A 15287-nucleotide genomic window follows, 5' to 3' on the forward strand; every position below is an offset into this window, starting at 1 on the left:
GGAAGGCTGCAAGGGACTGGGCTGAGTGTTTTCCACCTACCCTGAAGCAATGACTTCAATCTGTGCCAACACAAGGTAACCTCCACCTCCTACTGTCAGCCCAATCTCCTAACTGGGACACAGAAAACCACAGGTGCAAAGAGGAACAACCTACCCACTGACTTCAAGCCTTCCATTTCTTGCTATACCTGTCCTCTGAGGAAATTAGAAGAAGGAGGAGAAAGCCAGTGGGAAATGGAACTGCTTTCTCCTGCAGTACAGGTTCAACCTTCATCTAGTCCTGTACCCTTTTCCTGCCGAATCTCCTCAGAGGTAAAAAGAGCTGTGAAGCAGGACCTCCCATCTGACTATGTGCTTTCCATCTCACATAGCACTTGCCTCCAGCTTGGCACCCTCCATTCAATGAACATTCTCACACCTTGTCATACCAGGTGCTAAATATCAATCATATCATAGTTATAACCCAGGGATTCTGAATTCTTGTGGCTCATCACCCAAACACCACCCCCCAAATCCCAATTCCTTATTCCTATCCCTCTCAAAACTCCCAGCCCAAATTTTCAACCAAACACCACCCAGCCCTTCTACAATGCCCTCTGGAATGCCTGTTCCATGGGTAACAAACATCTCTTCATCTCAAATCTTTTCTTTTCCTACTCCTACCTACTACCTCTTACTGAAATCTCCTGCCCTGTTCTCCCTAGAAGATACACACTCCCTGGCCACTCTTTCCAGTACTAGCTGCATCTTCACTCATACTCCTTGGCTCACTGATTGAGGCAGGGGAGTTGGAATACTCCTTGCTCCTCAATGCCACTTCTACAATCTCCTCCTTCCTCCATCACTGAGATTCATGTTATTCATTTTTACCACCTAATCAAAATCATAGTAGCTCTTGTATACAGACACTCATGGCACTTCTCTTCTTTCCTCAATGAGTTCAGGACATGGTTCACAATTTTTCTCTCCTCCCCAATTCATTGTCCTCCTATTAGGAGTCTTCAACACACATATTGACTACCTCAAATACCTTAACCACACAGTTCTTCAAATGCTCACTTCCCATGAGCTACTCTTCCATCCCACTTCAACCACACAAAGATAGTCATACCCTTATGTTGCCATCACCCACAAAAGTTCCATCTATATGTTCAAGGATTCTTAAGTCCCCATATACGCCTATAATCTATTAACTTTATCTCTCCTTCTACCTTCTCTTACAAAATCTTACTCTTTATCCATACTGTGACATCCAATCTGTTGATCCCTCAATCTCTGCCAGGTCATCTCCCTTGCAATAACCGTTCTCCCCTTTTCCTCAATTTGACTCCTTGGTGAACCAATTCAACTCTATACTGTCCTCCTTTCTTGAATCCCTAGCTCTCTGCCCCAGCCTTAAATCACTCTCACCACACCTTATTCCTACACACATGCTGAGCCTGAACAAAGATAGTGAAAGTTATGCAACCATTCTGACTGGATTAGCTACAAATTCATGTTCCACAACTTCAACTTCATTATCCTACTCTCTACAATGGCTCTTCCAAACCTCTTCATCCCTCTTTAAACCTTCCATAATTCCCCTTCCCCCCACTTTCTCAGCTGAGAATTTTGCCTCATATTTTACAGAAAACATTGAGATCATTCCCCATGAGCTCGCTCTTCTCCCCTCTTTTTGACCTCCTATCACTCAAACGCCTTCAGCTACTATGTTCCCCTTCATTCCTGTCTCATATGATGGTATAGTCATACTCCTTACCAAGGCTAACCCTTCTAATTGTTCAAGTGATCCCATTCCATCCCTTCTCTTTCAACTGATTGCCCCCTGTCATCAAATCTCTCCCTGACTACTGGCTCATTCCCTACTGCCTACAAACATGCCCATGTCTCCGCCATCCTGACAAAGCCTTTACTTGATCCTTCTATATCTGCTAACTATTGCATCCCATATCTCGTATGCCCTTTGCAGCTAAACTCCTTGAAAAACCCATCTAAAATAGGTGCTTCCACTTTCTCTCTTCCCACTCTCTTCTTAACCCCTTACAATCTCACTTCCAATCTTATCATTCCAGCAAAATTGTTCTCTCTAATGTTACTAATTATCTCTTAGTTGCCAAATCAATGGCCTTTCTCTATCCTTATTCTCCTCAACCTCTCTGACACTGCTGATTACCCTCTCCTCCATGATATTCTTTTCTCTTTAGGTTTGGTAGACCCTGCTATCCCCCTGCCTATCTGACTGCTTCTTTGCTAGATCTTCATCCCAGTCACTGACTCTAATCATAAGTGTCCCTCAGGGTTCTATCCTGGGCCCTCTTATTTTCCTTCTAAATTACTTCACTTGGTATTCTAATCAGCTACCACAGATTTAATTACTACCTCTATGCTACTGATTCTCAGATCTACCTATCCTGGTACAAACTCTCTACTGACCTCCAATCTAGCATCTCCAACTGCCATTCAGACATCTCAAACTGAATGTCCAATCTTAAACTCAACACGTCCAAAATCAAACTCATCTTTCCCCCTAAATCCTGCCCTCCCTCTACCTTCCTTATTACTATAAAGGTATTAACACCCTTCCACTCCCTCAGACTTACAACCTAGAAATCAACCTCAACTCACTATCTCTTACCCCTATTATACAATTTGTTGCCAAGGCCTATCTATCTCACCTTTGCAACATCTCTCAAATATTTCCCCTCTTGTACCGTAACAATGCCAACACTAGTATAGTTCCTTATTATCTCATTCCAGGACTAATGTAATAGCCTGCTGGTGGGTATGCCTGCCCCTGCTCCAAGTTTCTCCCCACTCCAATCCATCCTCCATTCAACCACTAAAGAGATTAGAAAGTACAGATCCAACCATGTCCCCAACCCCCAATAAACTCCAATGACTCCCTACTGCCTCCAGGATCAAATACAAAATACTCACTTTGGCATTCAAAACCCTTCATATCTAGCTCCCTCCTACCTTTCCAGTCTTCTTACACCTCACTCCCCAAGATATATGCTTTGATCTAATAACACTGACCTTCTTATTGTTACTCAAATAAGACACTTTCTAGCTTCCTTTAAATCCCAACTAAAATCCACCTTCCACAGGAAACCTTCTTCATTCCAGTGCTTTCCCTCTTTTAATTATTTCCTATTTATCTTGTACATAGCTTGCTTAGTACATATTTGTTTGCATGTTGTAGCCCCTGTTAGCCCCCAAGTTCTCTGAGAACAGTGCTGCCTTTTGCCCCCTTTTGTATCTCCAGCGCACAGCACTATGTCTTGTGCACAGTAAATACTTAATAAATGTTTAATGATTGATTGGTGGGGACAGAACCAAAACCAGAGAGGGGCTGAAGAGAATCACAAAATGTCAGAGATAAAAAGAACTTTAAAGGCTCTCTAGTCCAATGCTTTCATTTTACAAATTGAGGAAACAAATGGTGGAACTTAAACAGGTACTCTGACTTAAAGTCAGAGAAGGAAAAAGGAGGAAATCTGGTAGCAATGAGTGATGCTGCCTACATGCTGTTCACTTCTAATGGCATGAGAGGAAAACAAAAAACAGTTGCTAATTCTTCATATCCCAAATTTTTTAAAAAATTTTTTATTAATTTATTTTGATTTATCAACAGTCACTTCCATAAGCTTTTGAGTTTTAAATTTTTCTCCTCCTCTCTCCCTTCCCCCCTCCCCAAGATGGTGTGCAATCCGATATACTCGCTACATATACATTCCTATTAATCATATTTTCACATTAGTGATGTTGGAAGGAAGAATCAGAACCAATAGGAGGAACCACCAGAAAGAGGAAACAAAACAGAAGGAAAAAAATAGCAAATAAGATGCTTCGATCTGTATTCAAACTCCATAGTTCTTTTTTTGGATGTGGATAGCATTTTCCATCATGAGACCTTTGGAGATGTCTTAGATCTTTGCATTGCTGAAAGGGCTAAGTCTATCAACGTCAGTCAACACAAAATGTGGCTGTTACTGTGTACAATATTCTCCTGGTTCTGCTCACCTCACTCAGCATCAGTCCATACAAGTCTTTTCAGGTTTTTTCTCAGGGAACAATAGTACTCCATTACATTCATACACCACAACTTGTTCAGCCATTCCCCAATTGATGGGCATCCCCTCAATTTCCAATTCTTTGCCACCACAAAAAGAGCTGCTATAAATATTTTTGTACATGTGGGTCCTTTCCCTGTTTTTATGATCTCTTTGGGATGTAGACCTAGATGTGCTACTGCTGGGTCAAAGGGTATGCACATTTTTATAGCCCTTTGGGCCTAGTTCCAAATTGCTCTCCAAAATGGTTGGATTATTTCACAACTCCACCAACAATGCATTAGTGTTCCAATTTTCCTCCATTTTCTCCAACATTTATCATTTTCCTGTTTTGTCATGTTGGCCAATCTGATAGGTGTGATGTGGTACCTCAGAGTTGTTTTGATTTGCATTTCTCTAATCAATAGTGATTTAAAATATTTTTTTTCATTAGATAGCTTTAATTTCTTCACCTGAAAACTGCCTGTTCATATCCTTTGACCATTTATCAACTGGAGACATATCCCAAATTCTTAACCCTTTAGAATTTATAACCTCTAGTTTAACAAAATTTATCTAGATCATTGACTCTTAAGTAGATTTTTATCAAAATTTACCTAGATTGTTGAATCTTAAGTAGATTTTAATATGCAGTTATACATTGTTAGGCTAAAAATATATTAAATTCTACTGTCACCTGAATATTGGGGGGGACAATAATTATCTTGAACACAAAATTCTAGGCTATCAACATGGCTATTTCCTCTCAGATTTATACAAGACTTACGAAATGAGATTCCTGCTCAAAAGACTAGGCAAAGATAAATAATATCAAACTAAAAAACATGCAAGTATCTTGCAATGTCATCATGAAAACTACTATGGAGAGGACTCTTTGAAGGGTTGTCATGTGGAAGATGCATTTGATTTACTTTATGGCCATAAAGGACAGAACTAGGACTAATGGAGAAGTTAAAAAGGAGAGGACTTAACTTAATTGTTTGGAGAGCTTTAATTAGCTTTCAAAAATGGAACCAGCTGCCTCTAAAAGTAATTGATTTTGCATCACATAGTATCCAAAGCTGCAGACTTCAGAAAGAAGTTCTTCATTTTCATACAAGGAGGAAAATAGTTTTAAGCAGAGACTACATGACCATTTGTGGTGGATATTTTAGGGGAGATTTCTGCTTAAGATAGAATTGGATCAGATGACCTCTAAGGTCCTTACTAATCCCAGATGCTTGAGATTACAAGCATTAGAGGTAAGAGAGAACTTAGAGGTCATTAATCCATTCTAACCTCCTCAATGCACAGATAAGGAAAATAAAGCCCCAAGAAGTTGAGTGACTTGCCCATGGTCATATGGTTAGTAGTTGTAACAGAATTTGAACACATGGTCTTCTTATTCCAAACTTACTACCACACCATGGCTGCATCCTGCCAATTCTAATGTTCTGTGTTCTAAGATTCTTTCCAGTTTTATCATATTATGTTCAAAAGTCTCTTTTAGTTCTCAAATTTCTGCAGTCTAAACTTCTTTATTAGAAAGCCCCTTCAAGCTTCTTCCAATTTTATATGTCCTAAGGTCCCTTCCATCTCTAAAATTCTAAGATTCAGTGACAATTTTCATTTCTCATTCTGGAAGTATGATTATGAAAACAATGTAAGACCTATGGGTTTGATCTTGTTTTCTGACTATTAAAGAATGCAAACAAGGTCTTGAAAATAAGAATGACACTGATCATAAAGGAGATTTAGTGGCATGTCACTCAGAAGTATTTCTTATCCTATCTGAAAAGAAATAAAAAAGTACCGTCCCTTTGAAACCAGCATTCCAATCCCTTTATGGAAAAGCTGAGTCCATTAATGACCACATCCTCCTCATATGCCAAGATATGGAGCAATCCATACGGACTTAAAAGCTGTGCAATTTCACTCCAGGATTTTGTGCTGCTATAAAAGTATGTGTGTGCTGCTATTTTCAGTTGTGCACACTAGCACCCCAATGGGAAAGAAGAAAAATCAGCTACCATTTTGACGCAGCCTATCATCTGTCATAGTGTTCTCCTAGTGTGACTGGGACAATGACATCTGACTCATCCTGGTGTTGGTGGAACTTGACAGAAGAGTAGCACTCATCCCATCTAGTCTCATTCATTATCAAATTTTCAAATCTCTTGTCATTAAAGAGATAATGCAAACACTTTGTAAAATTCAAAGTGATACTCCTTTAAAGAAGTGGGAAGTCCACAGATGTGGATTATTCCATACATTTTTTTAATGCAATGATTGGTTATATGGCTTTTCCTCTTCTTTCTCTTTTTCTTCAAAAAAAAAAATAGTATACATTATATGGGTTGGCTCTCTTGAAAGGAAAAGAAGGAGGGATACTGGGAGAAATTTAGGTGGTACAGGGGAAAAAAGATATCAATAAAAATTTATTTTGAAAAACATAAGTGCTAGATAAATGTCAGGACTATTACTATTTCCAAATAGCAGAAAAGAGGAGTAGACTATCACTAAACTGAACAAGTATACCTAAAATCCCAGTGAAATGACATGCTAGATAGACTCCTATACTGTAAAGGATGATAAGGATCAACAGCCCATAAGAGGCTGCAAACTACTAATCACTACAAGACAGAATGCAGTAACAGTAAAATGCTGGGCAAATATAAAATTAACCATTCTAGTACTCTATGTATACTAGCATGATTGAGAATAAATTATTCACAACAAATAACTCACATTTACTTAGCATTTTAACATTTACTTTAACATTTAACACTATGATGCAGGAAGTACAAGTATTGTTATTCCATTTTAAAGATGAAAAAAATAAGGATAATTAAGGCAAAGTGATGTGTCCATGATCAATCTTCTCATGTCAAGTAATAATGGGCCCAGACAAAATTGGAATATGGGGGGAAAAAAAAACCACAACACAAATGGGCTTGAACCCAGAAAATCTTAGCTCTACTCTGTTACCATTGTAAGTCAGAGAACTATTTTATGTCTCAGTATCGTCATTCAGAAACCAGAAAAACTCCTGCCCTACTTACTTCACATTTATTTTGAATTCTCAATTAGAGAATGTCAAATAATATTTACAGAATGATATAGTTGAACTGTTTAGTGATGAAAGGACCTAAGAGATCATCTCATCCAACCCACTCATTTTTATAAACACAAGCAAGGCCCACAAAAGTAAAGTGACTTGAACAAAGTTATAAAACTTTTAAGTGGCAGGGCCTGGATTCAAACCCAGGCCATCTGACTCTAAGGCCAATATTCTTTCTACTATATCATGCTTCCTTTAATACAATTTTTAAGGAATGCTATCAATTTTTAACATGAAAATGTGATAGATGGAGAGATAAAGAGATAGATAGACAAGCAGAACACTGCTTTCGAAATAACTGAACTTAAGTTTCTCTAGAAGATATGAGGACACAGCAGCTTTACATACCTCCATGTCTGGTTTAAATTTATCTTCAAATACAGCCATTGCTGCCAAAGACCCAGAACCTATAAGAAATAAGATTCAGCTTATTAGAGTTGAAAGGGATCTTAGACATTGTCTAATCTAACCTCCTTGTTAGAAAGATAAGGAAACTAAAGCCCAGAGAAGGAAGTAATATGTCCACAGTCACACAGCAAATTGGAGGCAGAAGAGAGTCTTAAAACATAGGTTTCCTAATTTCTCAACCAGTGCTCAAAAAGATTCACTTAGTTTCCTTGCCTAAAAGATGCCCAATTTCTCCACATCTATGCTACTTTTAGGGGAGATGCTGACAAAGGGCAAAATACCATTCAAATGTGAAAAAATGCTCAATCCTAATTGGACCATATATACCCAGCATATTCTTCTTCAAATAATATTCACACTTACAAAACTTGCAAAAGCCTGGTACTAGCCCTGCTTTAATTACTAGCATGAGTGAGAATAAATTATTCAACAAAATAATAACTCACATTTACTTAGCATTTTAATATTTACTTTAACATTTTACATTATGATACAGGAAGTACAAGTATTATTATTCCATTTTACAGATGAGAAAAATAAGGATAAGTAAGGCTAAGTGACATGTGTCCATAATCAATGTTAATAAGAGCTAGGACTCAAATCCAGGTCTTCCAGTCTATGCCCAGTGTTCTTTCAACTACTGTACACTGCTGAAGCATGAAAATGAGGTTAGAGAGAATGTATAAAAGAAACACACAAAAAAAAGAGAGAATGCCACATCACTTTATATATTCTGCTCCACTTTGATTCCTATGGCTCACATTTCTGCTTTGGCAGGTTGTTGGGTATATTGCTAAATACCATGCCAGAAGACTAGATTGTTTTAATGAGCTGTCCTGGTAACAGCCACCTTGACACACAGGGAGGACACTAGCATACCAGCAATGACACATTGGGAAGAAAGTAGTGTCCTGGCAACAGTAATGGGACCTCAAGCTGCTGCCACCACACTCTTTCACTACTCCTGTAGAGCATGGCTTTGGGACGATTATTTTCAGTCTGTGCTCTGAAAAGTAACAATTGAATAGCCCCAAAATGACAGACAAGGAAACAAAAATATATTATCTCAACAGTGATTGGTTCAAAGGTTATGATTGCATTGATGTAACTGGCTACCAAATTCATCTCAAGTAAAGTACTACTGAGGTCCCAGCATTTTAAATAAGTACATGCTCCCAACTCATGGATATTAAAAAAAAAGCAGCTCAGCACTATTTGAAATTTTAAACTTGCTTTGTTCAGAAAAGAGTGACTCTTTAGAAAATCATCATCTTGTCTTTACTGGATCCTGGCAATATTTCAGGATGCTCTACTTTGGGAGCAAGAATAAAGTTGGTCACAATTTTTTACTCCAATTAGAAGATTTTTTTGGCATTTATGACTTTTTAACTTGTTTTGCATAACACTATCTATTTAGCTGGGTCACAGAGAAAACCATATTTTCTATTTAAAATGATTTGTGTACATCGCTTGACCACCTCAATGGTTTTAGCAAAGGAAAAAGGCAGCGATTAAACAGTTTCAAATGAGGTGTCCTGCTGATTTTATCAAGTCGGCTGAATGTATAATGAAAAAGGAGCCGCTGACAGTGACACCACATTGAGAAAATACAGACTGCCTTATCTGAACCATTTAAGGAGGTCCAATTATAGATCAAATTTAAAGGGTAGAAATAGCAGATTTACAGACACAAATCAATGAACATGGTAATCCCGATGAATATGACAGATACTCCTGTTACGGAATATTGCTGTGGTTGAGGATCATTACCTTTACAGTACCAAATATATCACATCTAAGAGCAGTAGGAAGCAGGGAGTGTGGACCTGTATTACAAGCAATGACTATTCATTTAGGCATTGGAGCAATAGGCAACTCCAATTTCTTTTCTTATCCCTCCTCCTTTAAGAAAATTAAAAATGAAAATTAAAGAACACTTAAGAAGCCTTTCAAAGAGGGTGGAGATAAACCAGATATATAAAACAAGGCTATCACAACAAATCAGCATAAAATCACCTAATGTTAGGGTTAGAAAAGACCTTGGAAAACAGAATGTTAGAACCCAGGATATTAGAGCTGGAAAGACCTCAAAATAGAGAATGTTAAAGATGGAAGAAACTTTGGAATATAAAACAGCAGAACCAAAAGGAACCTTACAACAGAATTTTGGAACTGGAAAAAGACCTTTGAGATCAGTACTCTAAATTGTAGATTAACAAAATGAGTCCCAGTTGGAGCCCTAGTGGGGAAACTGAGAGGTGAAATAACTACTCAAAGTCACAAGTTCAGTAAGCTTTCCACTAGGCATTGCCTCCTAGCAAATTCATAATATTCTCCATCCTCAAGAGCCTGAAATTCAATCCAATTCAATAAGCACGAATTAAGCAACTACTATGTGCAAGGTACTCTGGCGGCTCTAGCTTTACAAAGACAAAAAAAGAAAGAGTCCAGGACCTCCAGGGGCTTCCATTCTCCTGGAAAAAATTACAATCTCTGATGTGTATGTAGCTATTTTAAGGTTTGCAAGATGTTTGACATAATACAGTATTTTATCATTTACAAATCACAACTCTGAGAGGTAGAGAATAAAGAAAATATCTTTGCTCTATCCATCTTCTTATGAGACACACCTTCAGTCTGAGATCTTTGAAACAAAGGAACTAGTAAACAAAGCTAATGTTTAAGACAATCTGCACACAGCTTCAGACTTCAGGGAGAAGTTATCCAGCTGGGCATAAGGAGGAAAAGAAAAGGACTCTGCTTATGAACAAATGAAAAGGTTACAATATAGGGTATCACTAATGTTTTATAGCAATACAAATTATTATTGCCAGAGACACAAATAGTAAATGTGACTTATTTTTAAAAATCTGCTCCATGAGTTTAAAGTCAAGAGGATCCAGAGATTCCTAGAGAAATTCCTAGAGAAATCAAAAACTACCAAGCAAAAATAAGCATGGAAAAAGTACAGAGTAAATACTGTAGAAAACTGTAATAAATTATATTTAAAACAAACAGAACTACTTATTACCTTACATAGGAATAGTGCTTTAGAGTTTTCATGTTTTCACATATGTTATCTCATCTGATCCTCAAAACAGTACTGTGAGTTAGCCGGTAACTGAACATTTACTAGAAGGCTTGTTATATGTATGAGGGAGAACATTATGCTAAGTATCAGAAGGAAGAAGGTGAGGTTAGATATCTCATTTTCTTTATTTTGCCTATGAAAAAAAAATAGGGTCCAGAAAGGGCAAGCTGTTTGCCTGAGATAACAAAGCTGGTAATTATTAAGGGTAAAAACTTGAGCCCAGGTTTTTGAACATGAATTCAATGTTCCTTCCATTACTAAAAACATCTTGGATAGACCTTATAAGAATCATTAAGCCTTAAAATTTTAAAAAAAAAAAATTACAAAAAAAAAAAAGGGGGCAGCTAGGTGGTTCAGTGGATAGAACACTGGCCCTGGATTCAGGAGGACCTGAGTTCAAATCTGGCCTCAGACCAAATACTTGACACTTACTAGCTGTGTGACCTTGGGAAAGTCACTTAACCCCAACTGCCTGAAATTAAAAAAAAAATTACAAAAAAAAAAAAGAATCAACAAGCCTAAAGAAGATTGGCAAAAAATAGGGTTAGAACAGCATGTTATACCATATATTCCAACACAAGTTCCAAATGGATACCTGACCTAAATAAAAATAGTCCCACTCAAAAATTTAAAGGGGAGGGGGAAATGGATGGCAATAACAAATTCACAACCATTATGGCTAAAGGGAGAATTCTGAACCAAAGCACAGACGCCATCACAAAATAATATAAAATAGGTAATTTTTATTATACAAAATTCAAGTTTTTGCATGAAAAAAATCAATGCAGCTAGGATAAGAAGAAACTGTTCAATGAGAATAAAAAAAATTTTGCATCAAATATCTCTGATAAATGCCTTATAAGTAATAGGAAATTAACACAAATATATACATACATATGCATATATATATGAACAAGAATCAACAGATAAGTAGCCAAACGGTATACACAGTTCTCAAAAAAATTACAAAATTTTAACAACCACATGAAAGACTGCTCTAGAACACTAAAAAAAGAAATGCAAATCTACCTCATTTGAATGCAAGCTCTTTGCCAGTAAGGGTTTCATTCTTTGTACTTGAATCCCCAGGGCCTAGACCAAAGCCTGGCACAAAAGGACATAATAAACACTTGTTGATTGCTGATTAATTTTTTTTAAATAAAAACAACTCTGGGATTTCACCTTATACCCAAGAAATTGACAAAGCTGGCAAAAAAAGATGGAAACAGTAAGTCCTGGAGGACTGCAGAAAGATAAGCAACAAATGCACTAAAGATGGACCTGTGAACTGGTCCCACCATTCTGGAAAGCAATTTGGAATTATTCTAAGAAAATGATTAACATGTCCATACTCTTTGACTCAGAGACTCCACTGCTATGCATGTATGCCCCAAGGGTGGTCAAATTGGGAAAAAAGACACATATGTATTATATTTATAGTACCACTTTTTGTAGTAACAAACTAACAGAAATAAAGACAATGCTCATTGACTGACGGATGGCTAACATGTGGTACAAGAATGTAGTAGAATACTACTTTGCTGTAAGAAATGATGAATATAAAGAATAAAAAGACTTATATGAAATGATGCAAAGTGAAGTAAAACCAGGAAAACAATATGCAAAGTAATTGCAAAAATATAAATAGAAAAAATAAAACTAAATTGAATGTTGTATACTTATAATGATCAAACTGAGCTCCAGAGAGGAGATGAGAAAATCACTTTCCTCCCTTCATTAGTGAGGTGGGGCACTATGGGTATGGAATGCTGCCTATTCTATCAGAACCTCTTTGAAGTTTTGGCTGGTTTTTTTCTTTCTGAATCTTTGAAAAGAAGGGAATGCTCGAAGGCAGTGGAAAGGAGATGATATTCAGAAATGAATATGATTTTTTTTAAAAGGCAACAATTATTTTTCTAGGTTTCAGTTTTTACCTCCCAACCTAACCACTCACAGATTAAGTGATTTATGACTGGAAAGACCTTACAGGTAGGTCATCTAACCAAGTGGTGTCAAACTCAAATAGAAACATATTCTTGTTGACCACATACTGACTTAGAAAACAACAAATTAACAATTCTATCTTTTATTTTGTCAAAACATTTCCCAAGTTACATCTTAATCTGGATTGGGCTGTACCAGAAGCCTGAGCTTTCCACCTCCGATCTATCCCAACACCATAATTTACAAATGAGGAAAATGAGCCGAAGAGAGGGCTCTGGAGCAGCACTGGATAGAGTACTAAGCCTGGAGTCAGGAAAAACTGAGTTCAAATCCAGCTTAGGACACTTAATAGTTGTGTGACCCTGAGCAAGTCATTCAACATCTTTTCACCTCAGTTTCATCATCTGTAAAATGGGGATAAAATCCTAGGATTGTTGTGAAGATCAAATGAAACAGTAATTGTAAAGCACTTAGCACAATGCCTGGCACATAGTAAGCACTATGTAAATGTTGATGATTACAGTAATTTGACCAAGAACACAAAGCTAGGAACAACAGATTCAAATCAGATGTTGATTTCAAATCCTTTTCCACAGCATTATGGTGCCTTGTCTTAGGAATCATCCAATAATATCGTAACAACTTTCCTAATCCTCCCCACTATACATATTTCCTCTAGGTTCATGCTCCATAAGAAAATGAAATGACTTTCCCATACAAAACTTTCTCCCACTCCAAATTCTTTTCTATTACTTCTGAGAAACAAGCAGCACGCTGTCAAACCACCTAAACCTTTCCCTCTTCTCTTCCCCTCCCCTTTCTCAAGCACGGAACACACTCTGCCACCCCACACTCATCCCCAATATGACTGGGCAAATGATCTTCTCTCTCCAGGTATCAGTCCACTTTATAAAATAGAGGTTGTGTTCAATGATCTCCAGGGTTCTTTTCTAACTCTATTGTTCTACGTTCCAACAAGGTACCTTCCTGCTCCAAGGTTCTATGTTCTCAGGTTCCTTCTAACACTAACATTCTATGTTCTGAGATCCCTTCAAGCTTTAATATTTTATATTCTGAGATCCTTCCAACTCTAGCATTTTAAGATTCTGTGAATGACCTTGCCAGAAGCAGATGGAGGAAAGAAAAAGCTAGTCAGCAGTCACTCTCTACAGCTGTCCAACTCTTCATCACTAGGTATTTCTGCCTTCGCTCTGCCAGTCCTGGTTTAGGGGTGCACCTGAAGCAGGCTGCAGCTCATATACAGTTCCCAGCTCTGATCTCACTAGAATAGAGATTAACTTTTTGGCAGTCTGGCGAAAGTTTTGGACCCCTTATCAAAATAATGTTTTTAAATGCATAAAATAAAATAAATCAGAAAGGAAACCAATTATATTAAAATACAGTTATCAAAATTTTTTTAACAGTTTACTGACCCCAGGTTAAGAAACCCTACTCTAGAATAAAAGGCAGAAAGTGCAGTCTTTAAAAGGAAAGTAAATTCTAAATAAATGCTACATTTCAATCACTTACAAATCAGTGCCCTCTCTTAAGAGATTCAAAGAAGCCTCTGACTCTGGATCCTTTCTCACAGAAATACCAAGAATCACAGGGAAACAAGCATTGGGGATGGGGGTGGGGGTAGGAAGAAGGAAGGCAATTTTGAACCCAAATAAATTTGTCACTGATTCCAGTACTACTCTGAGTGGCTGTTCTTCAGGAAATTGCACTAAAAGTCTCAAAAGTAAATGAAAGTTACCAGAAGCGGCCACAGAGCCAGATGTTCATATAATTCTACAGAAATGTCAGGGAAAAGAGGGCAGAGGGATATAACAGCAAATATGGTAAAATTCTATGAAAGCAGTATTCTGTACTATGTGTATTAAAAGATGCCTAGATACTTTACTAAATAACTAATAAAGAACTAGATAATACATGGAGTCCTAATAAAATATTAAGAGGTAGACTCTAAACTAGGAAGGATGAAATTTTTGCCAAATATAACTGAGACTGTAAAAATTCTCACATACAAATTTTGTCCCAACCCAATTTCTCAGATTTTAAAAAAGTTTATTTAGTAAGCAAGTAACCAAACACCAACATGAATATACAAAAATGAATCCTGCTTTCATATTCCTATGATGGGCCAAACCATCAAGTTATTATGTCATTAGATAACAAATCAAGATCACAGAATCACAGAGCTGAATTAGAAAGGAACTAAGAAGTTATCAATCCTGAGCCCCTCCTGAATGGATGAATCCTCTTTAGAGCATCTCCAACACATAGTCAGTCATCCACCTGCTGTTTGAAGACCTTCAGTGATGAGGATTTCCTCCAGAGGCAGACCACTCCATTGCAGGAAAGTTCCTAAATGCTAGGTAGTTCTTCCTTTTATAAAACCTCCCTATATATCTCTAGAAATCTGTCTCTTTGCAGCTTCCTTCCACTGCACCTTCTGCCTTCCGGCACAAAGCAAAATAAAGAGTAGTCTATCTGCCACATGACAACCCTTCAAATATGTGAAGGCTACTGTCTTTTCAGGATCTAACCATCCTTAGTTACTTCAATTTAAAAAAAATCTTTGAAGGTATTCTTTCCATTACATGTTAGACTTGAGTAGCATGTTGAAATTTCAGCATATAATACATAAGTAAGACTACTGAAAGGATTA

At 37.3% G+C, this 15287-nt stretch overlaps 1 protein-coding gene across 1 annotated transcript in view; it reads right to left on the reverse strand.

Annotated features, from left to right (window-relative positions):
- The window catches only part of LOC114047386 (proteasome subunit beta type-7), an 86285-nt gene that overhangs the window by 38730 nt on the left and 32268 nt on the right, over nt 1-15287 (reverse strand). Inside the window, exon 6 of the mRNA XM_027868219.1 lies at nt 7522-7580. Within this exon, the coding sequence (XP_027724020.1) occupies nt 7522-7580 (59 nt within the window). The remainder of the gene's footprint in view (nt 1-7521; nt 7581-15287) is intronic.

This window comes from Vombatus ursinus, unplaced genomic scaffold (assembly GCF_900497805.2).
Source record: "Vombatus ursinus unplaced genomic scaffold, bare-nosed wombat genome assembly UNPS02014786.1, whole genome shotgun sequence".
NCBI classification, from domain to species: Eukaryota; Metazoa; Chordata; class Mammalia; order Diprotodontia; family Vombatidae; genus Vombatus; species Vombatus ursinus.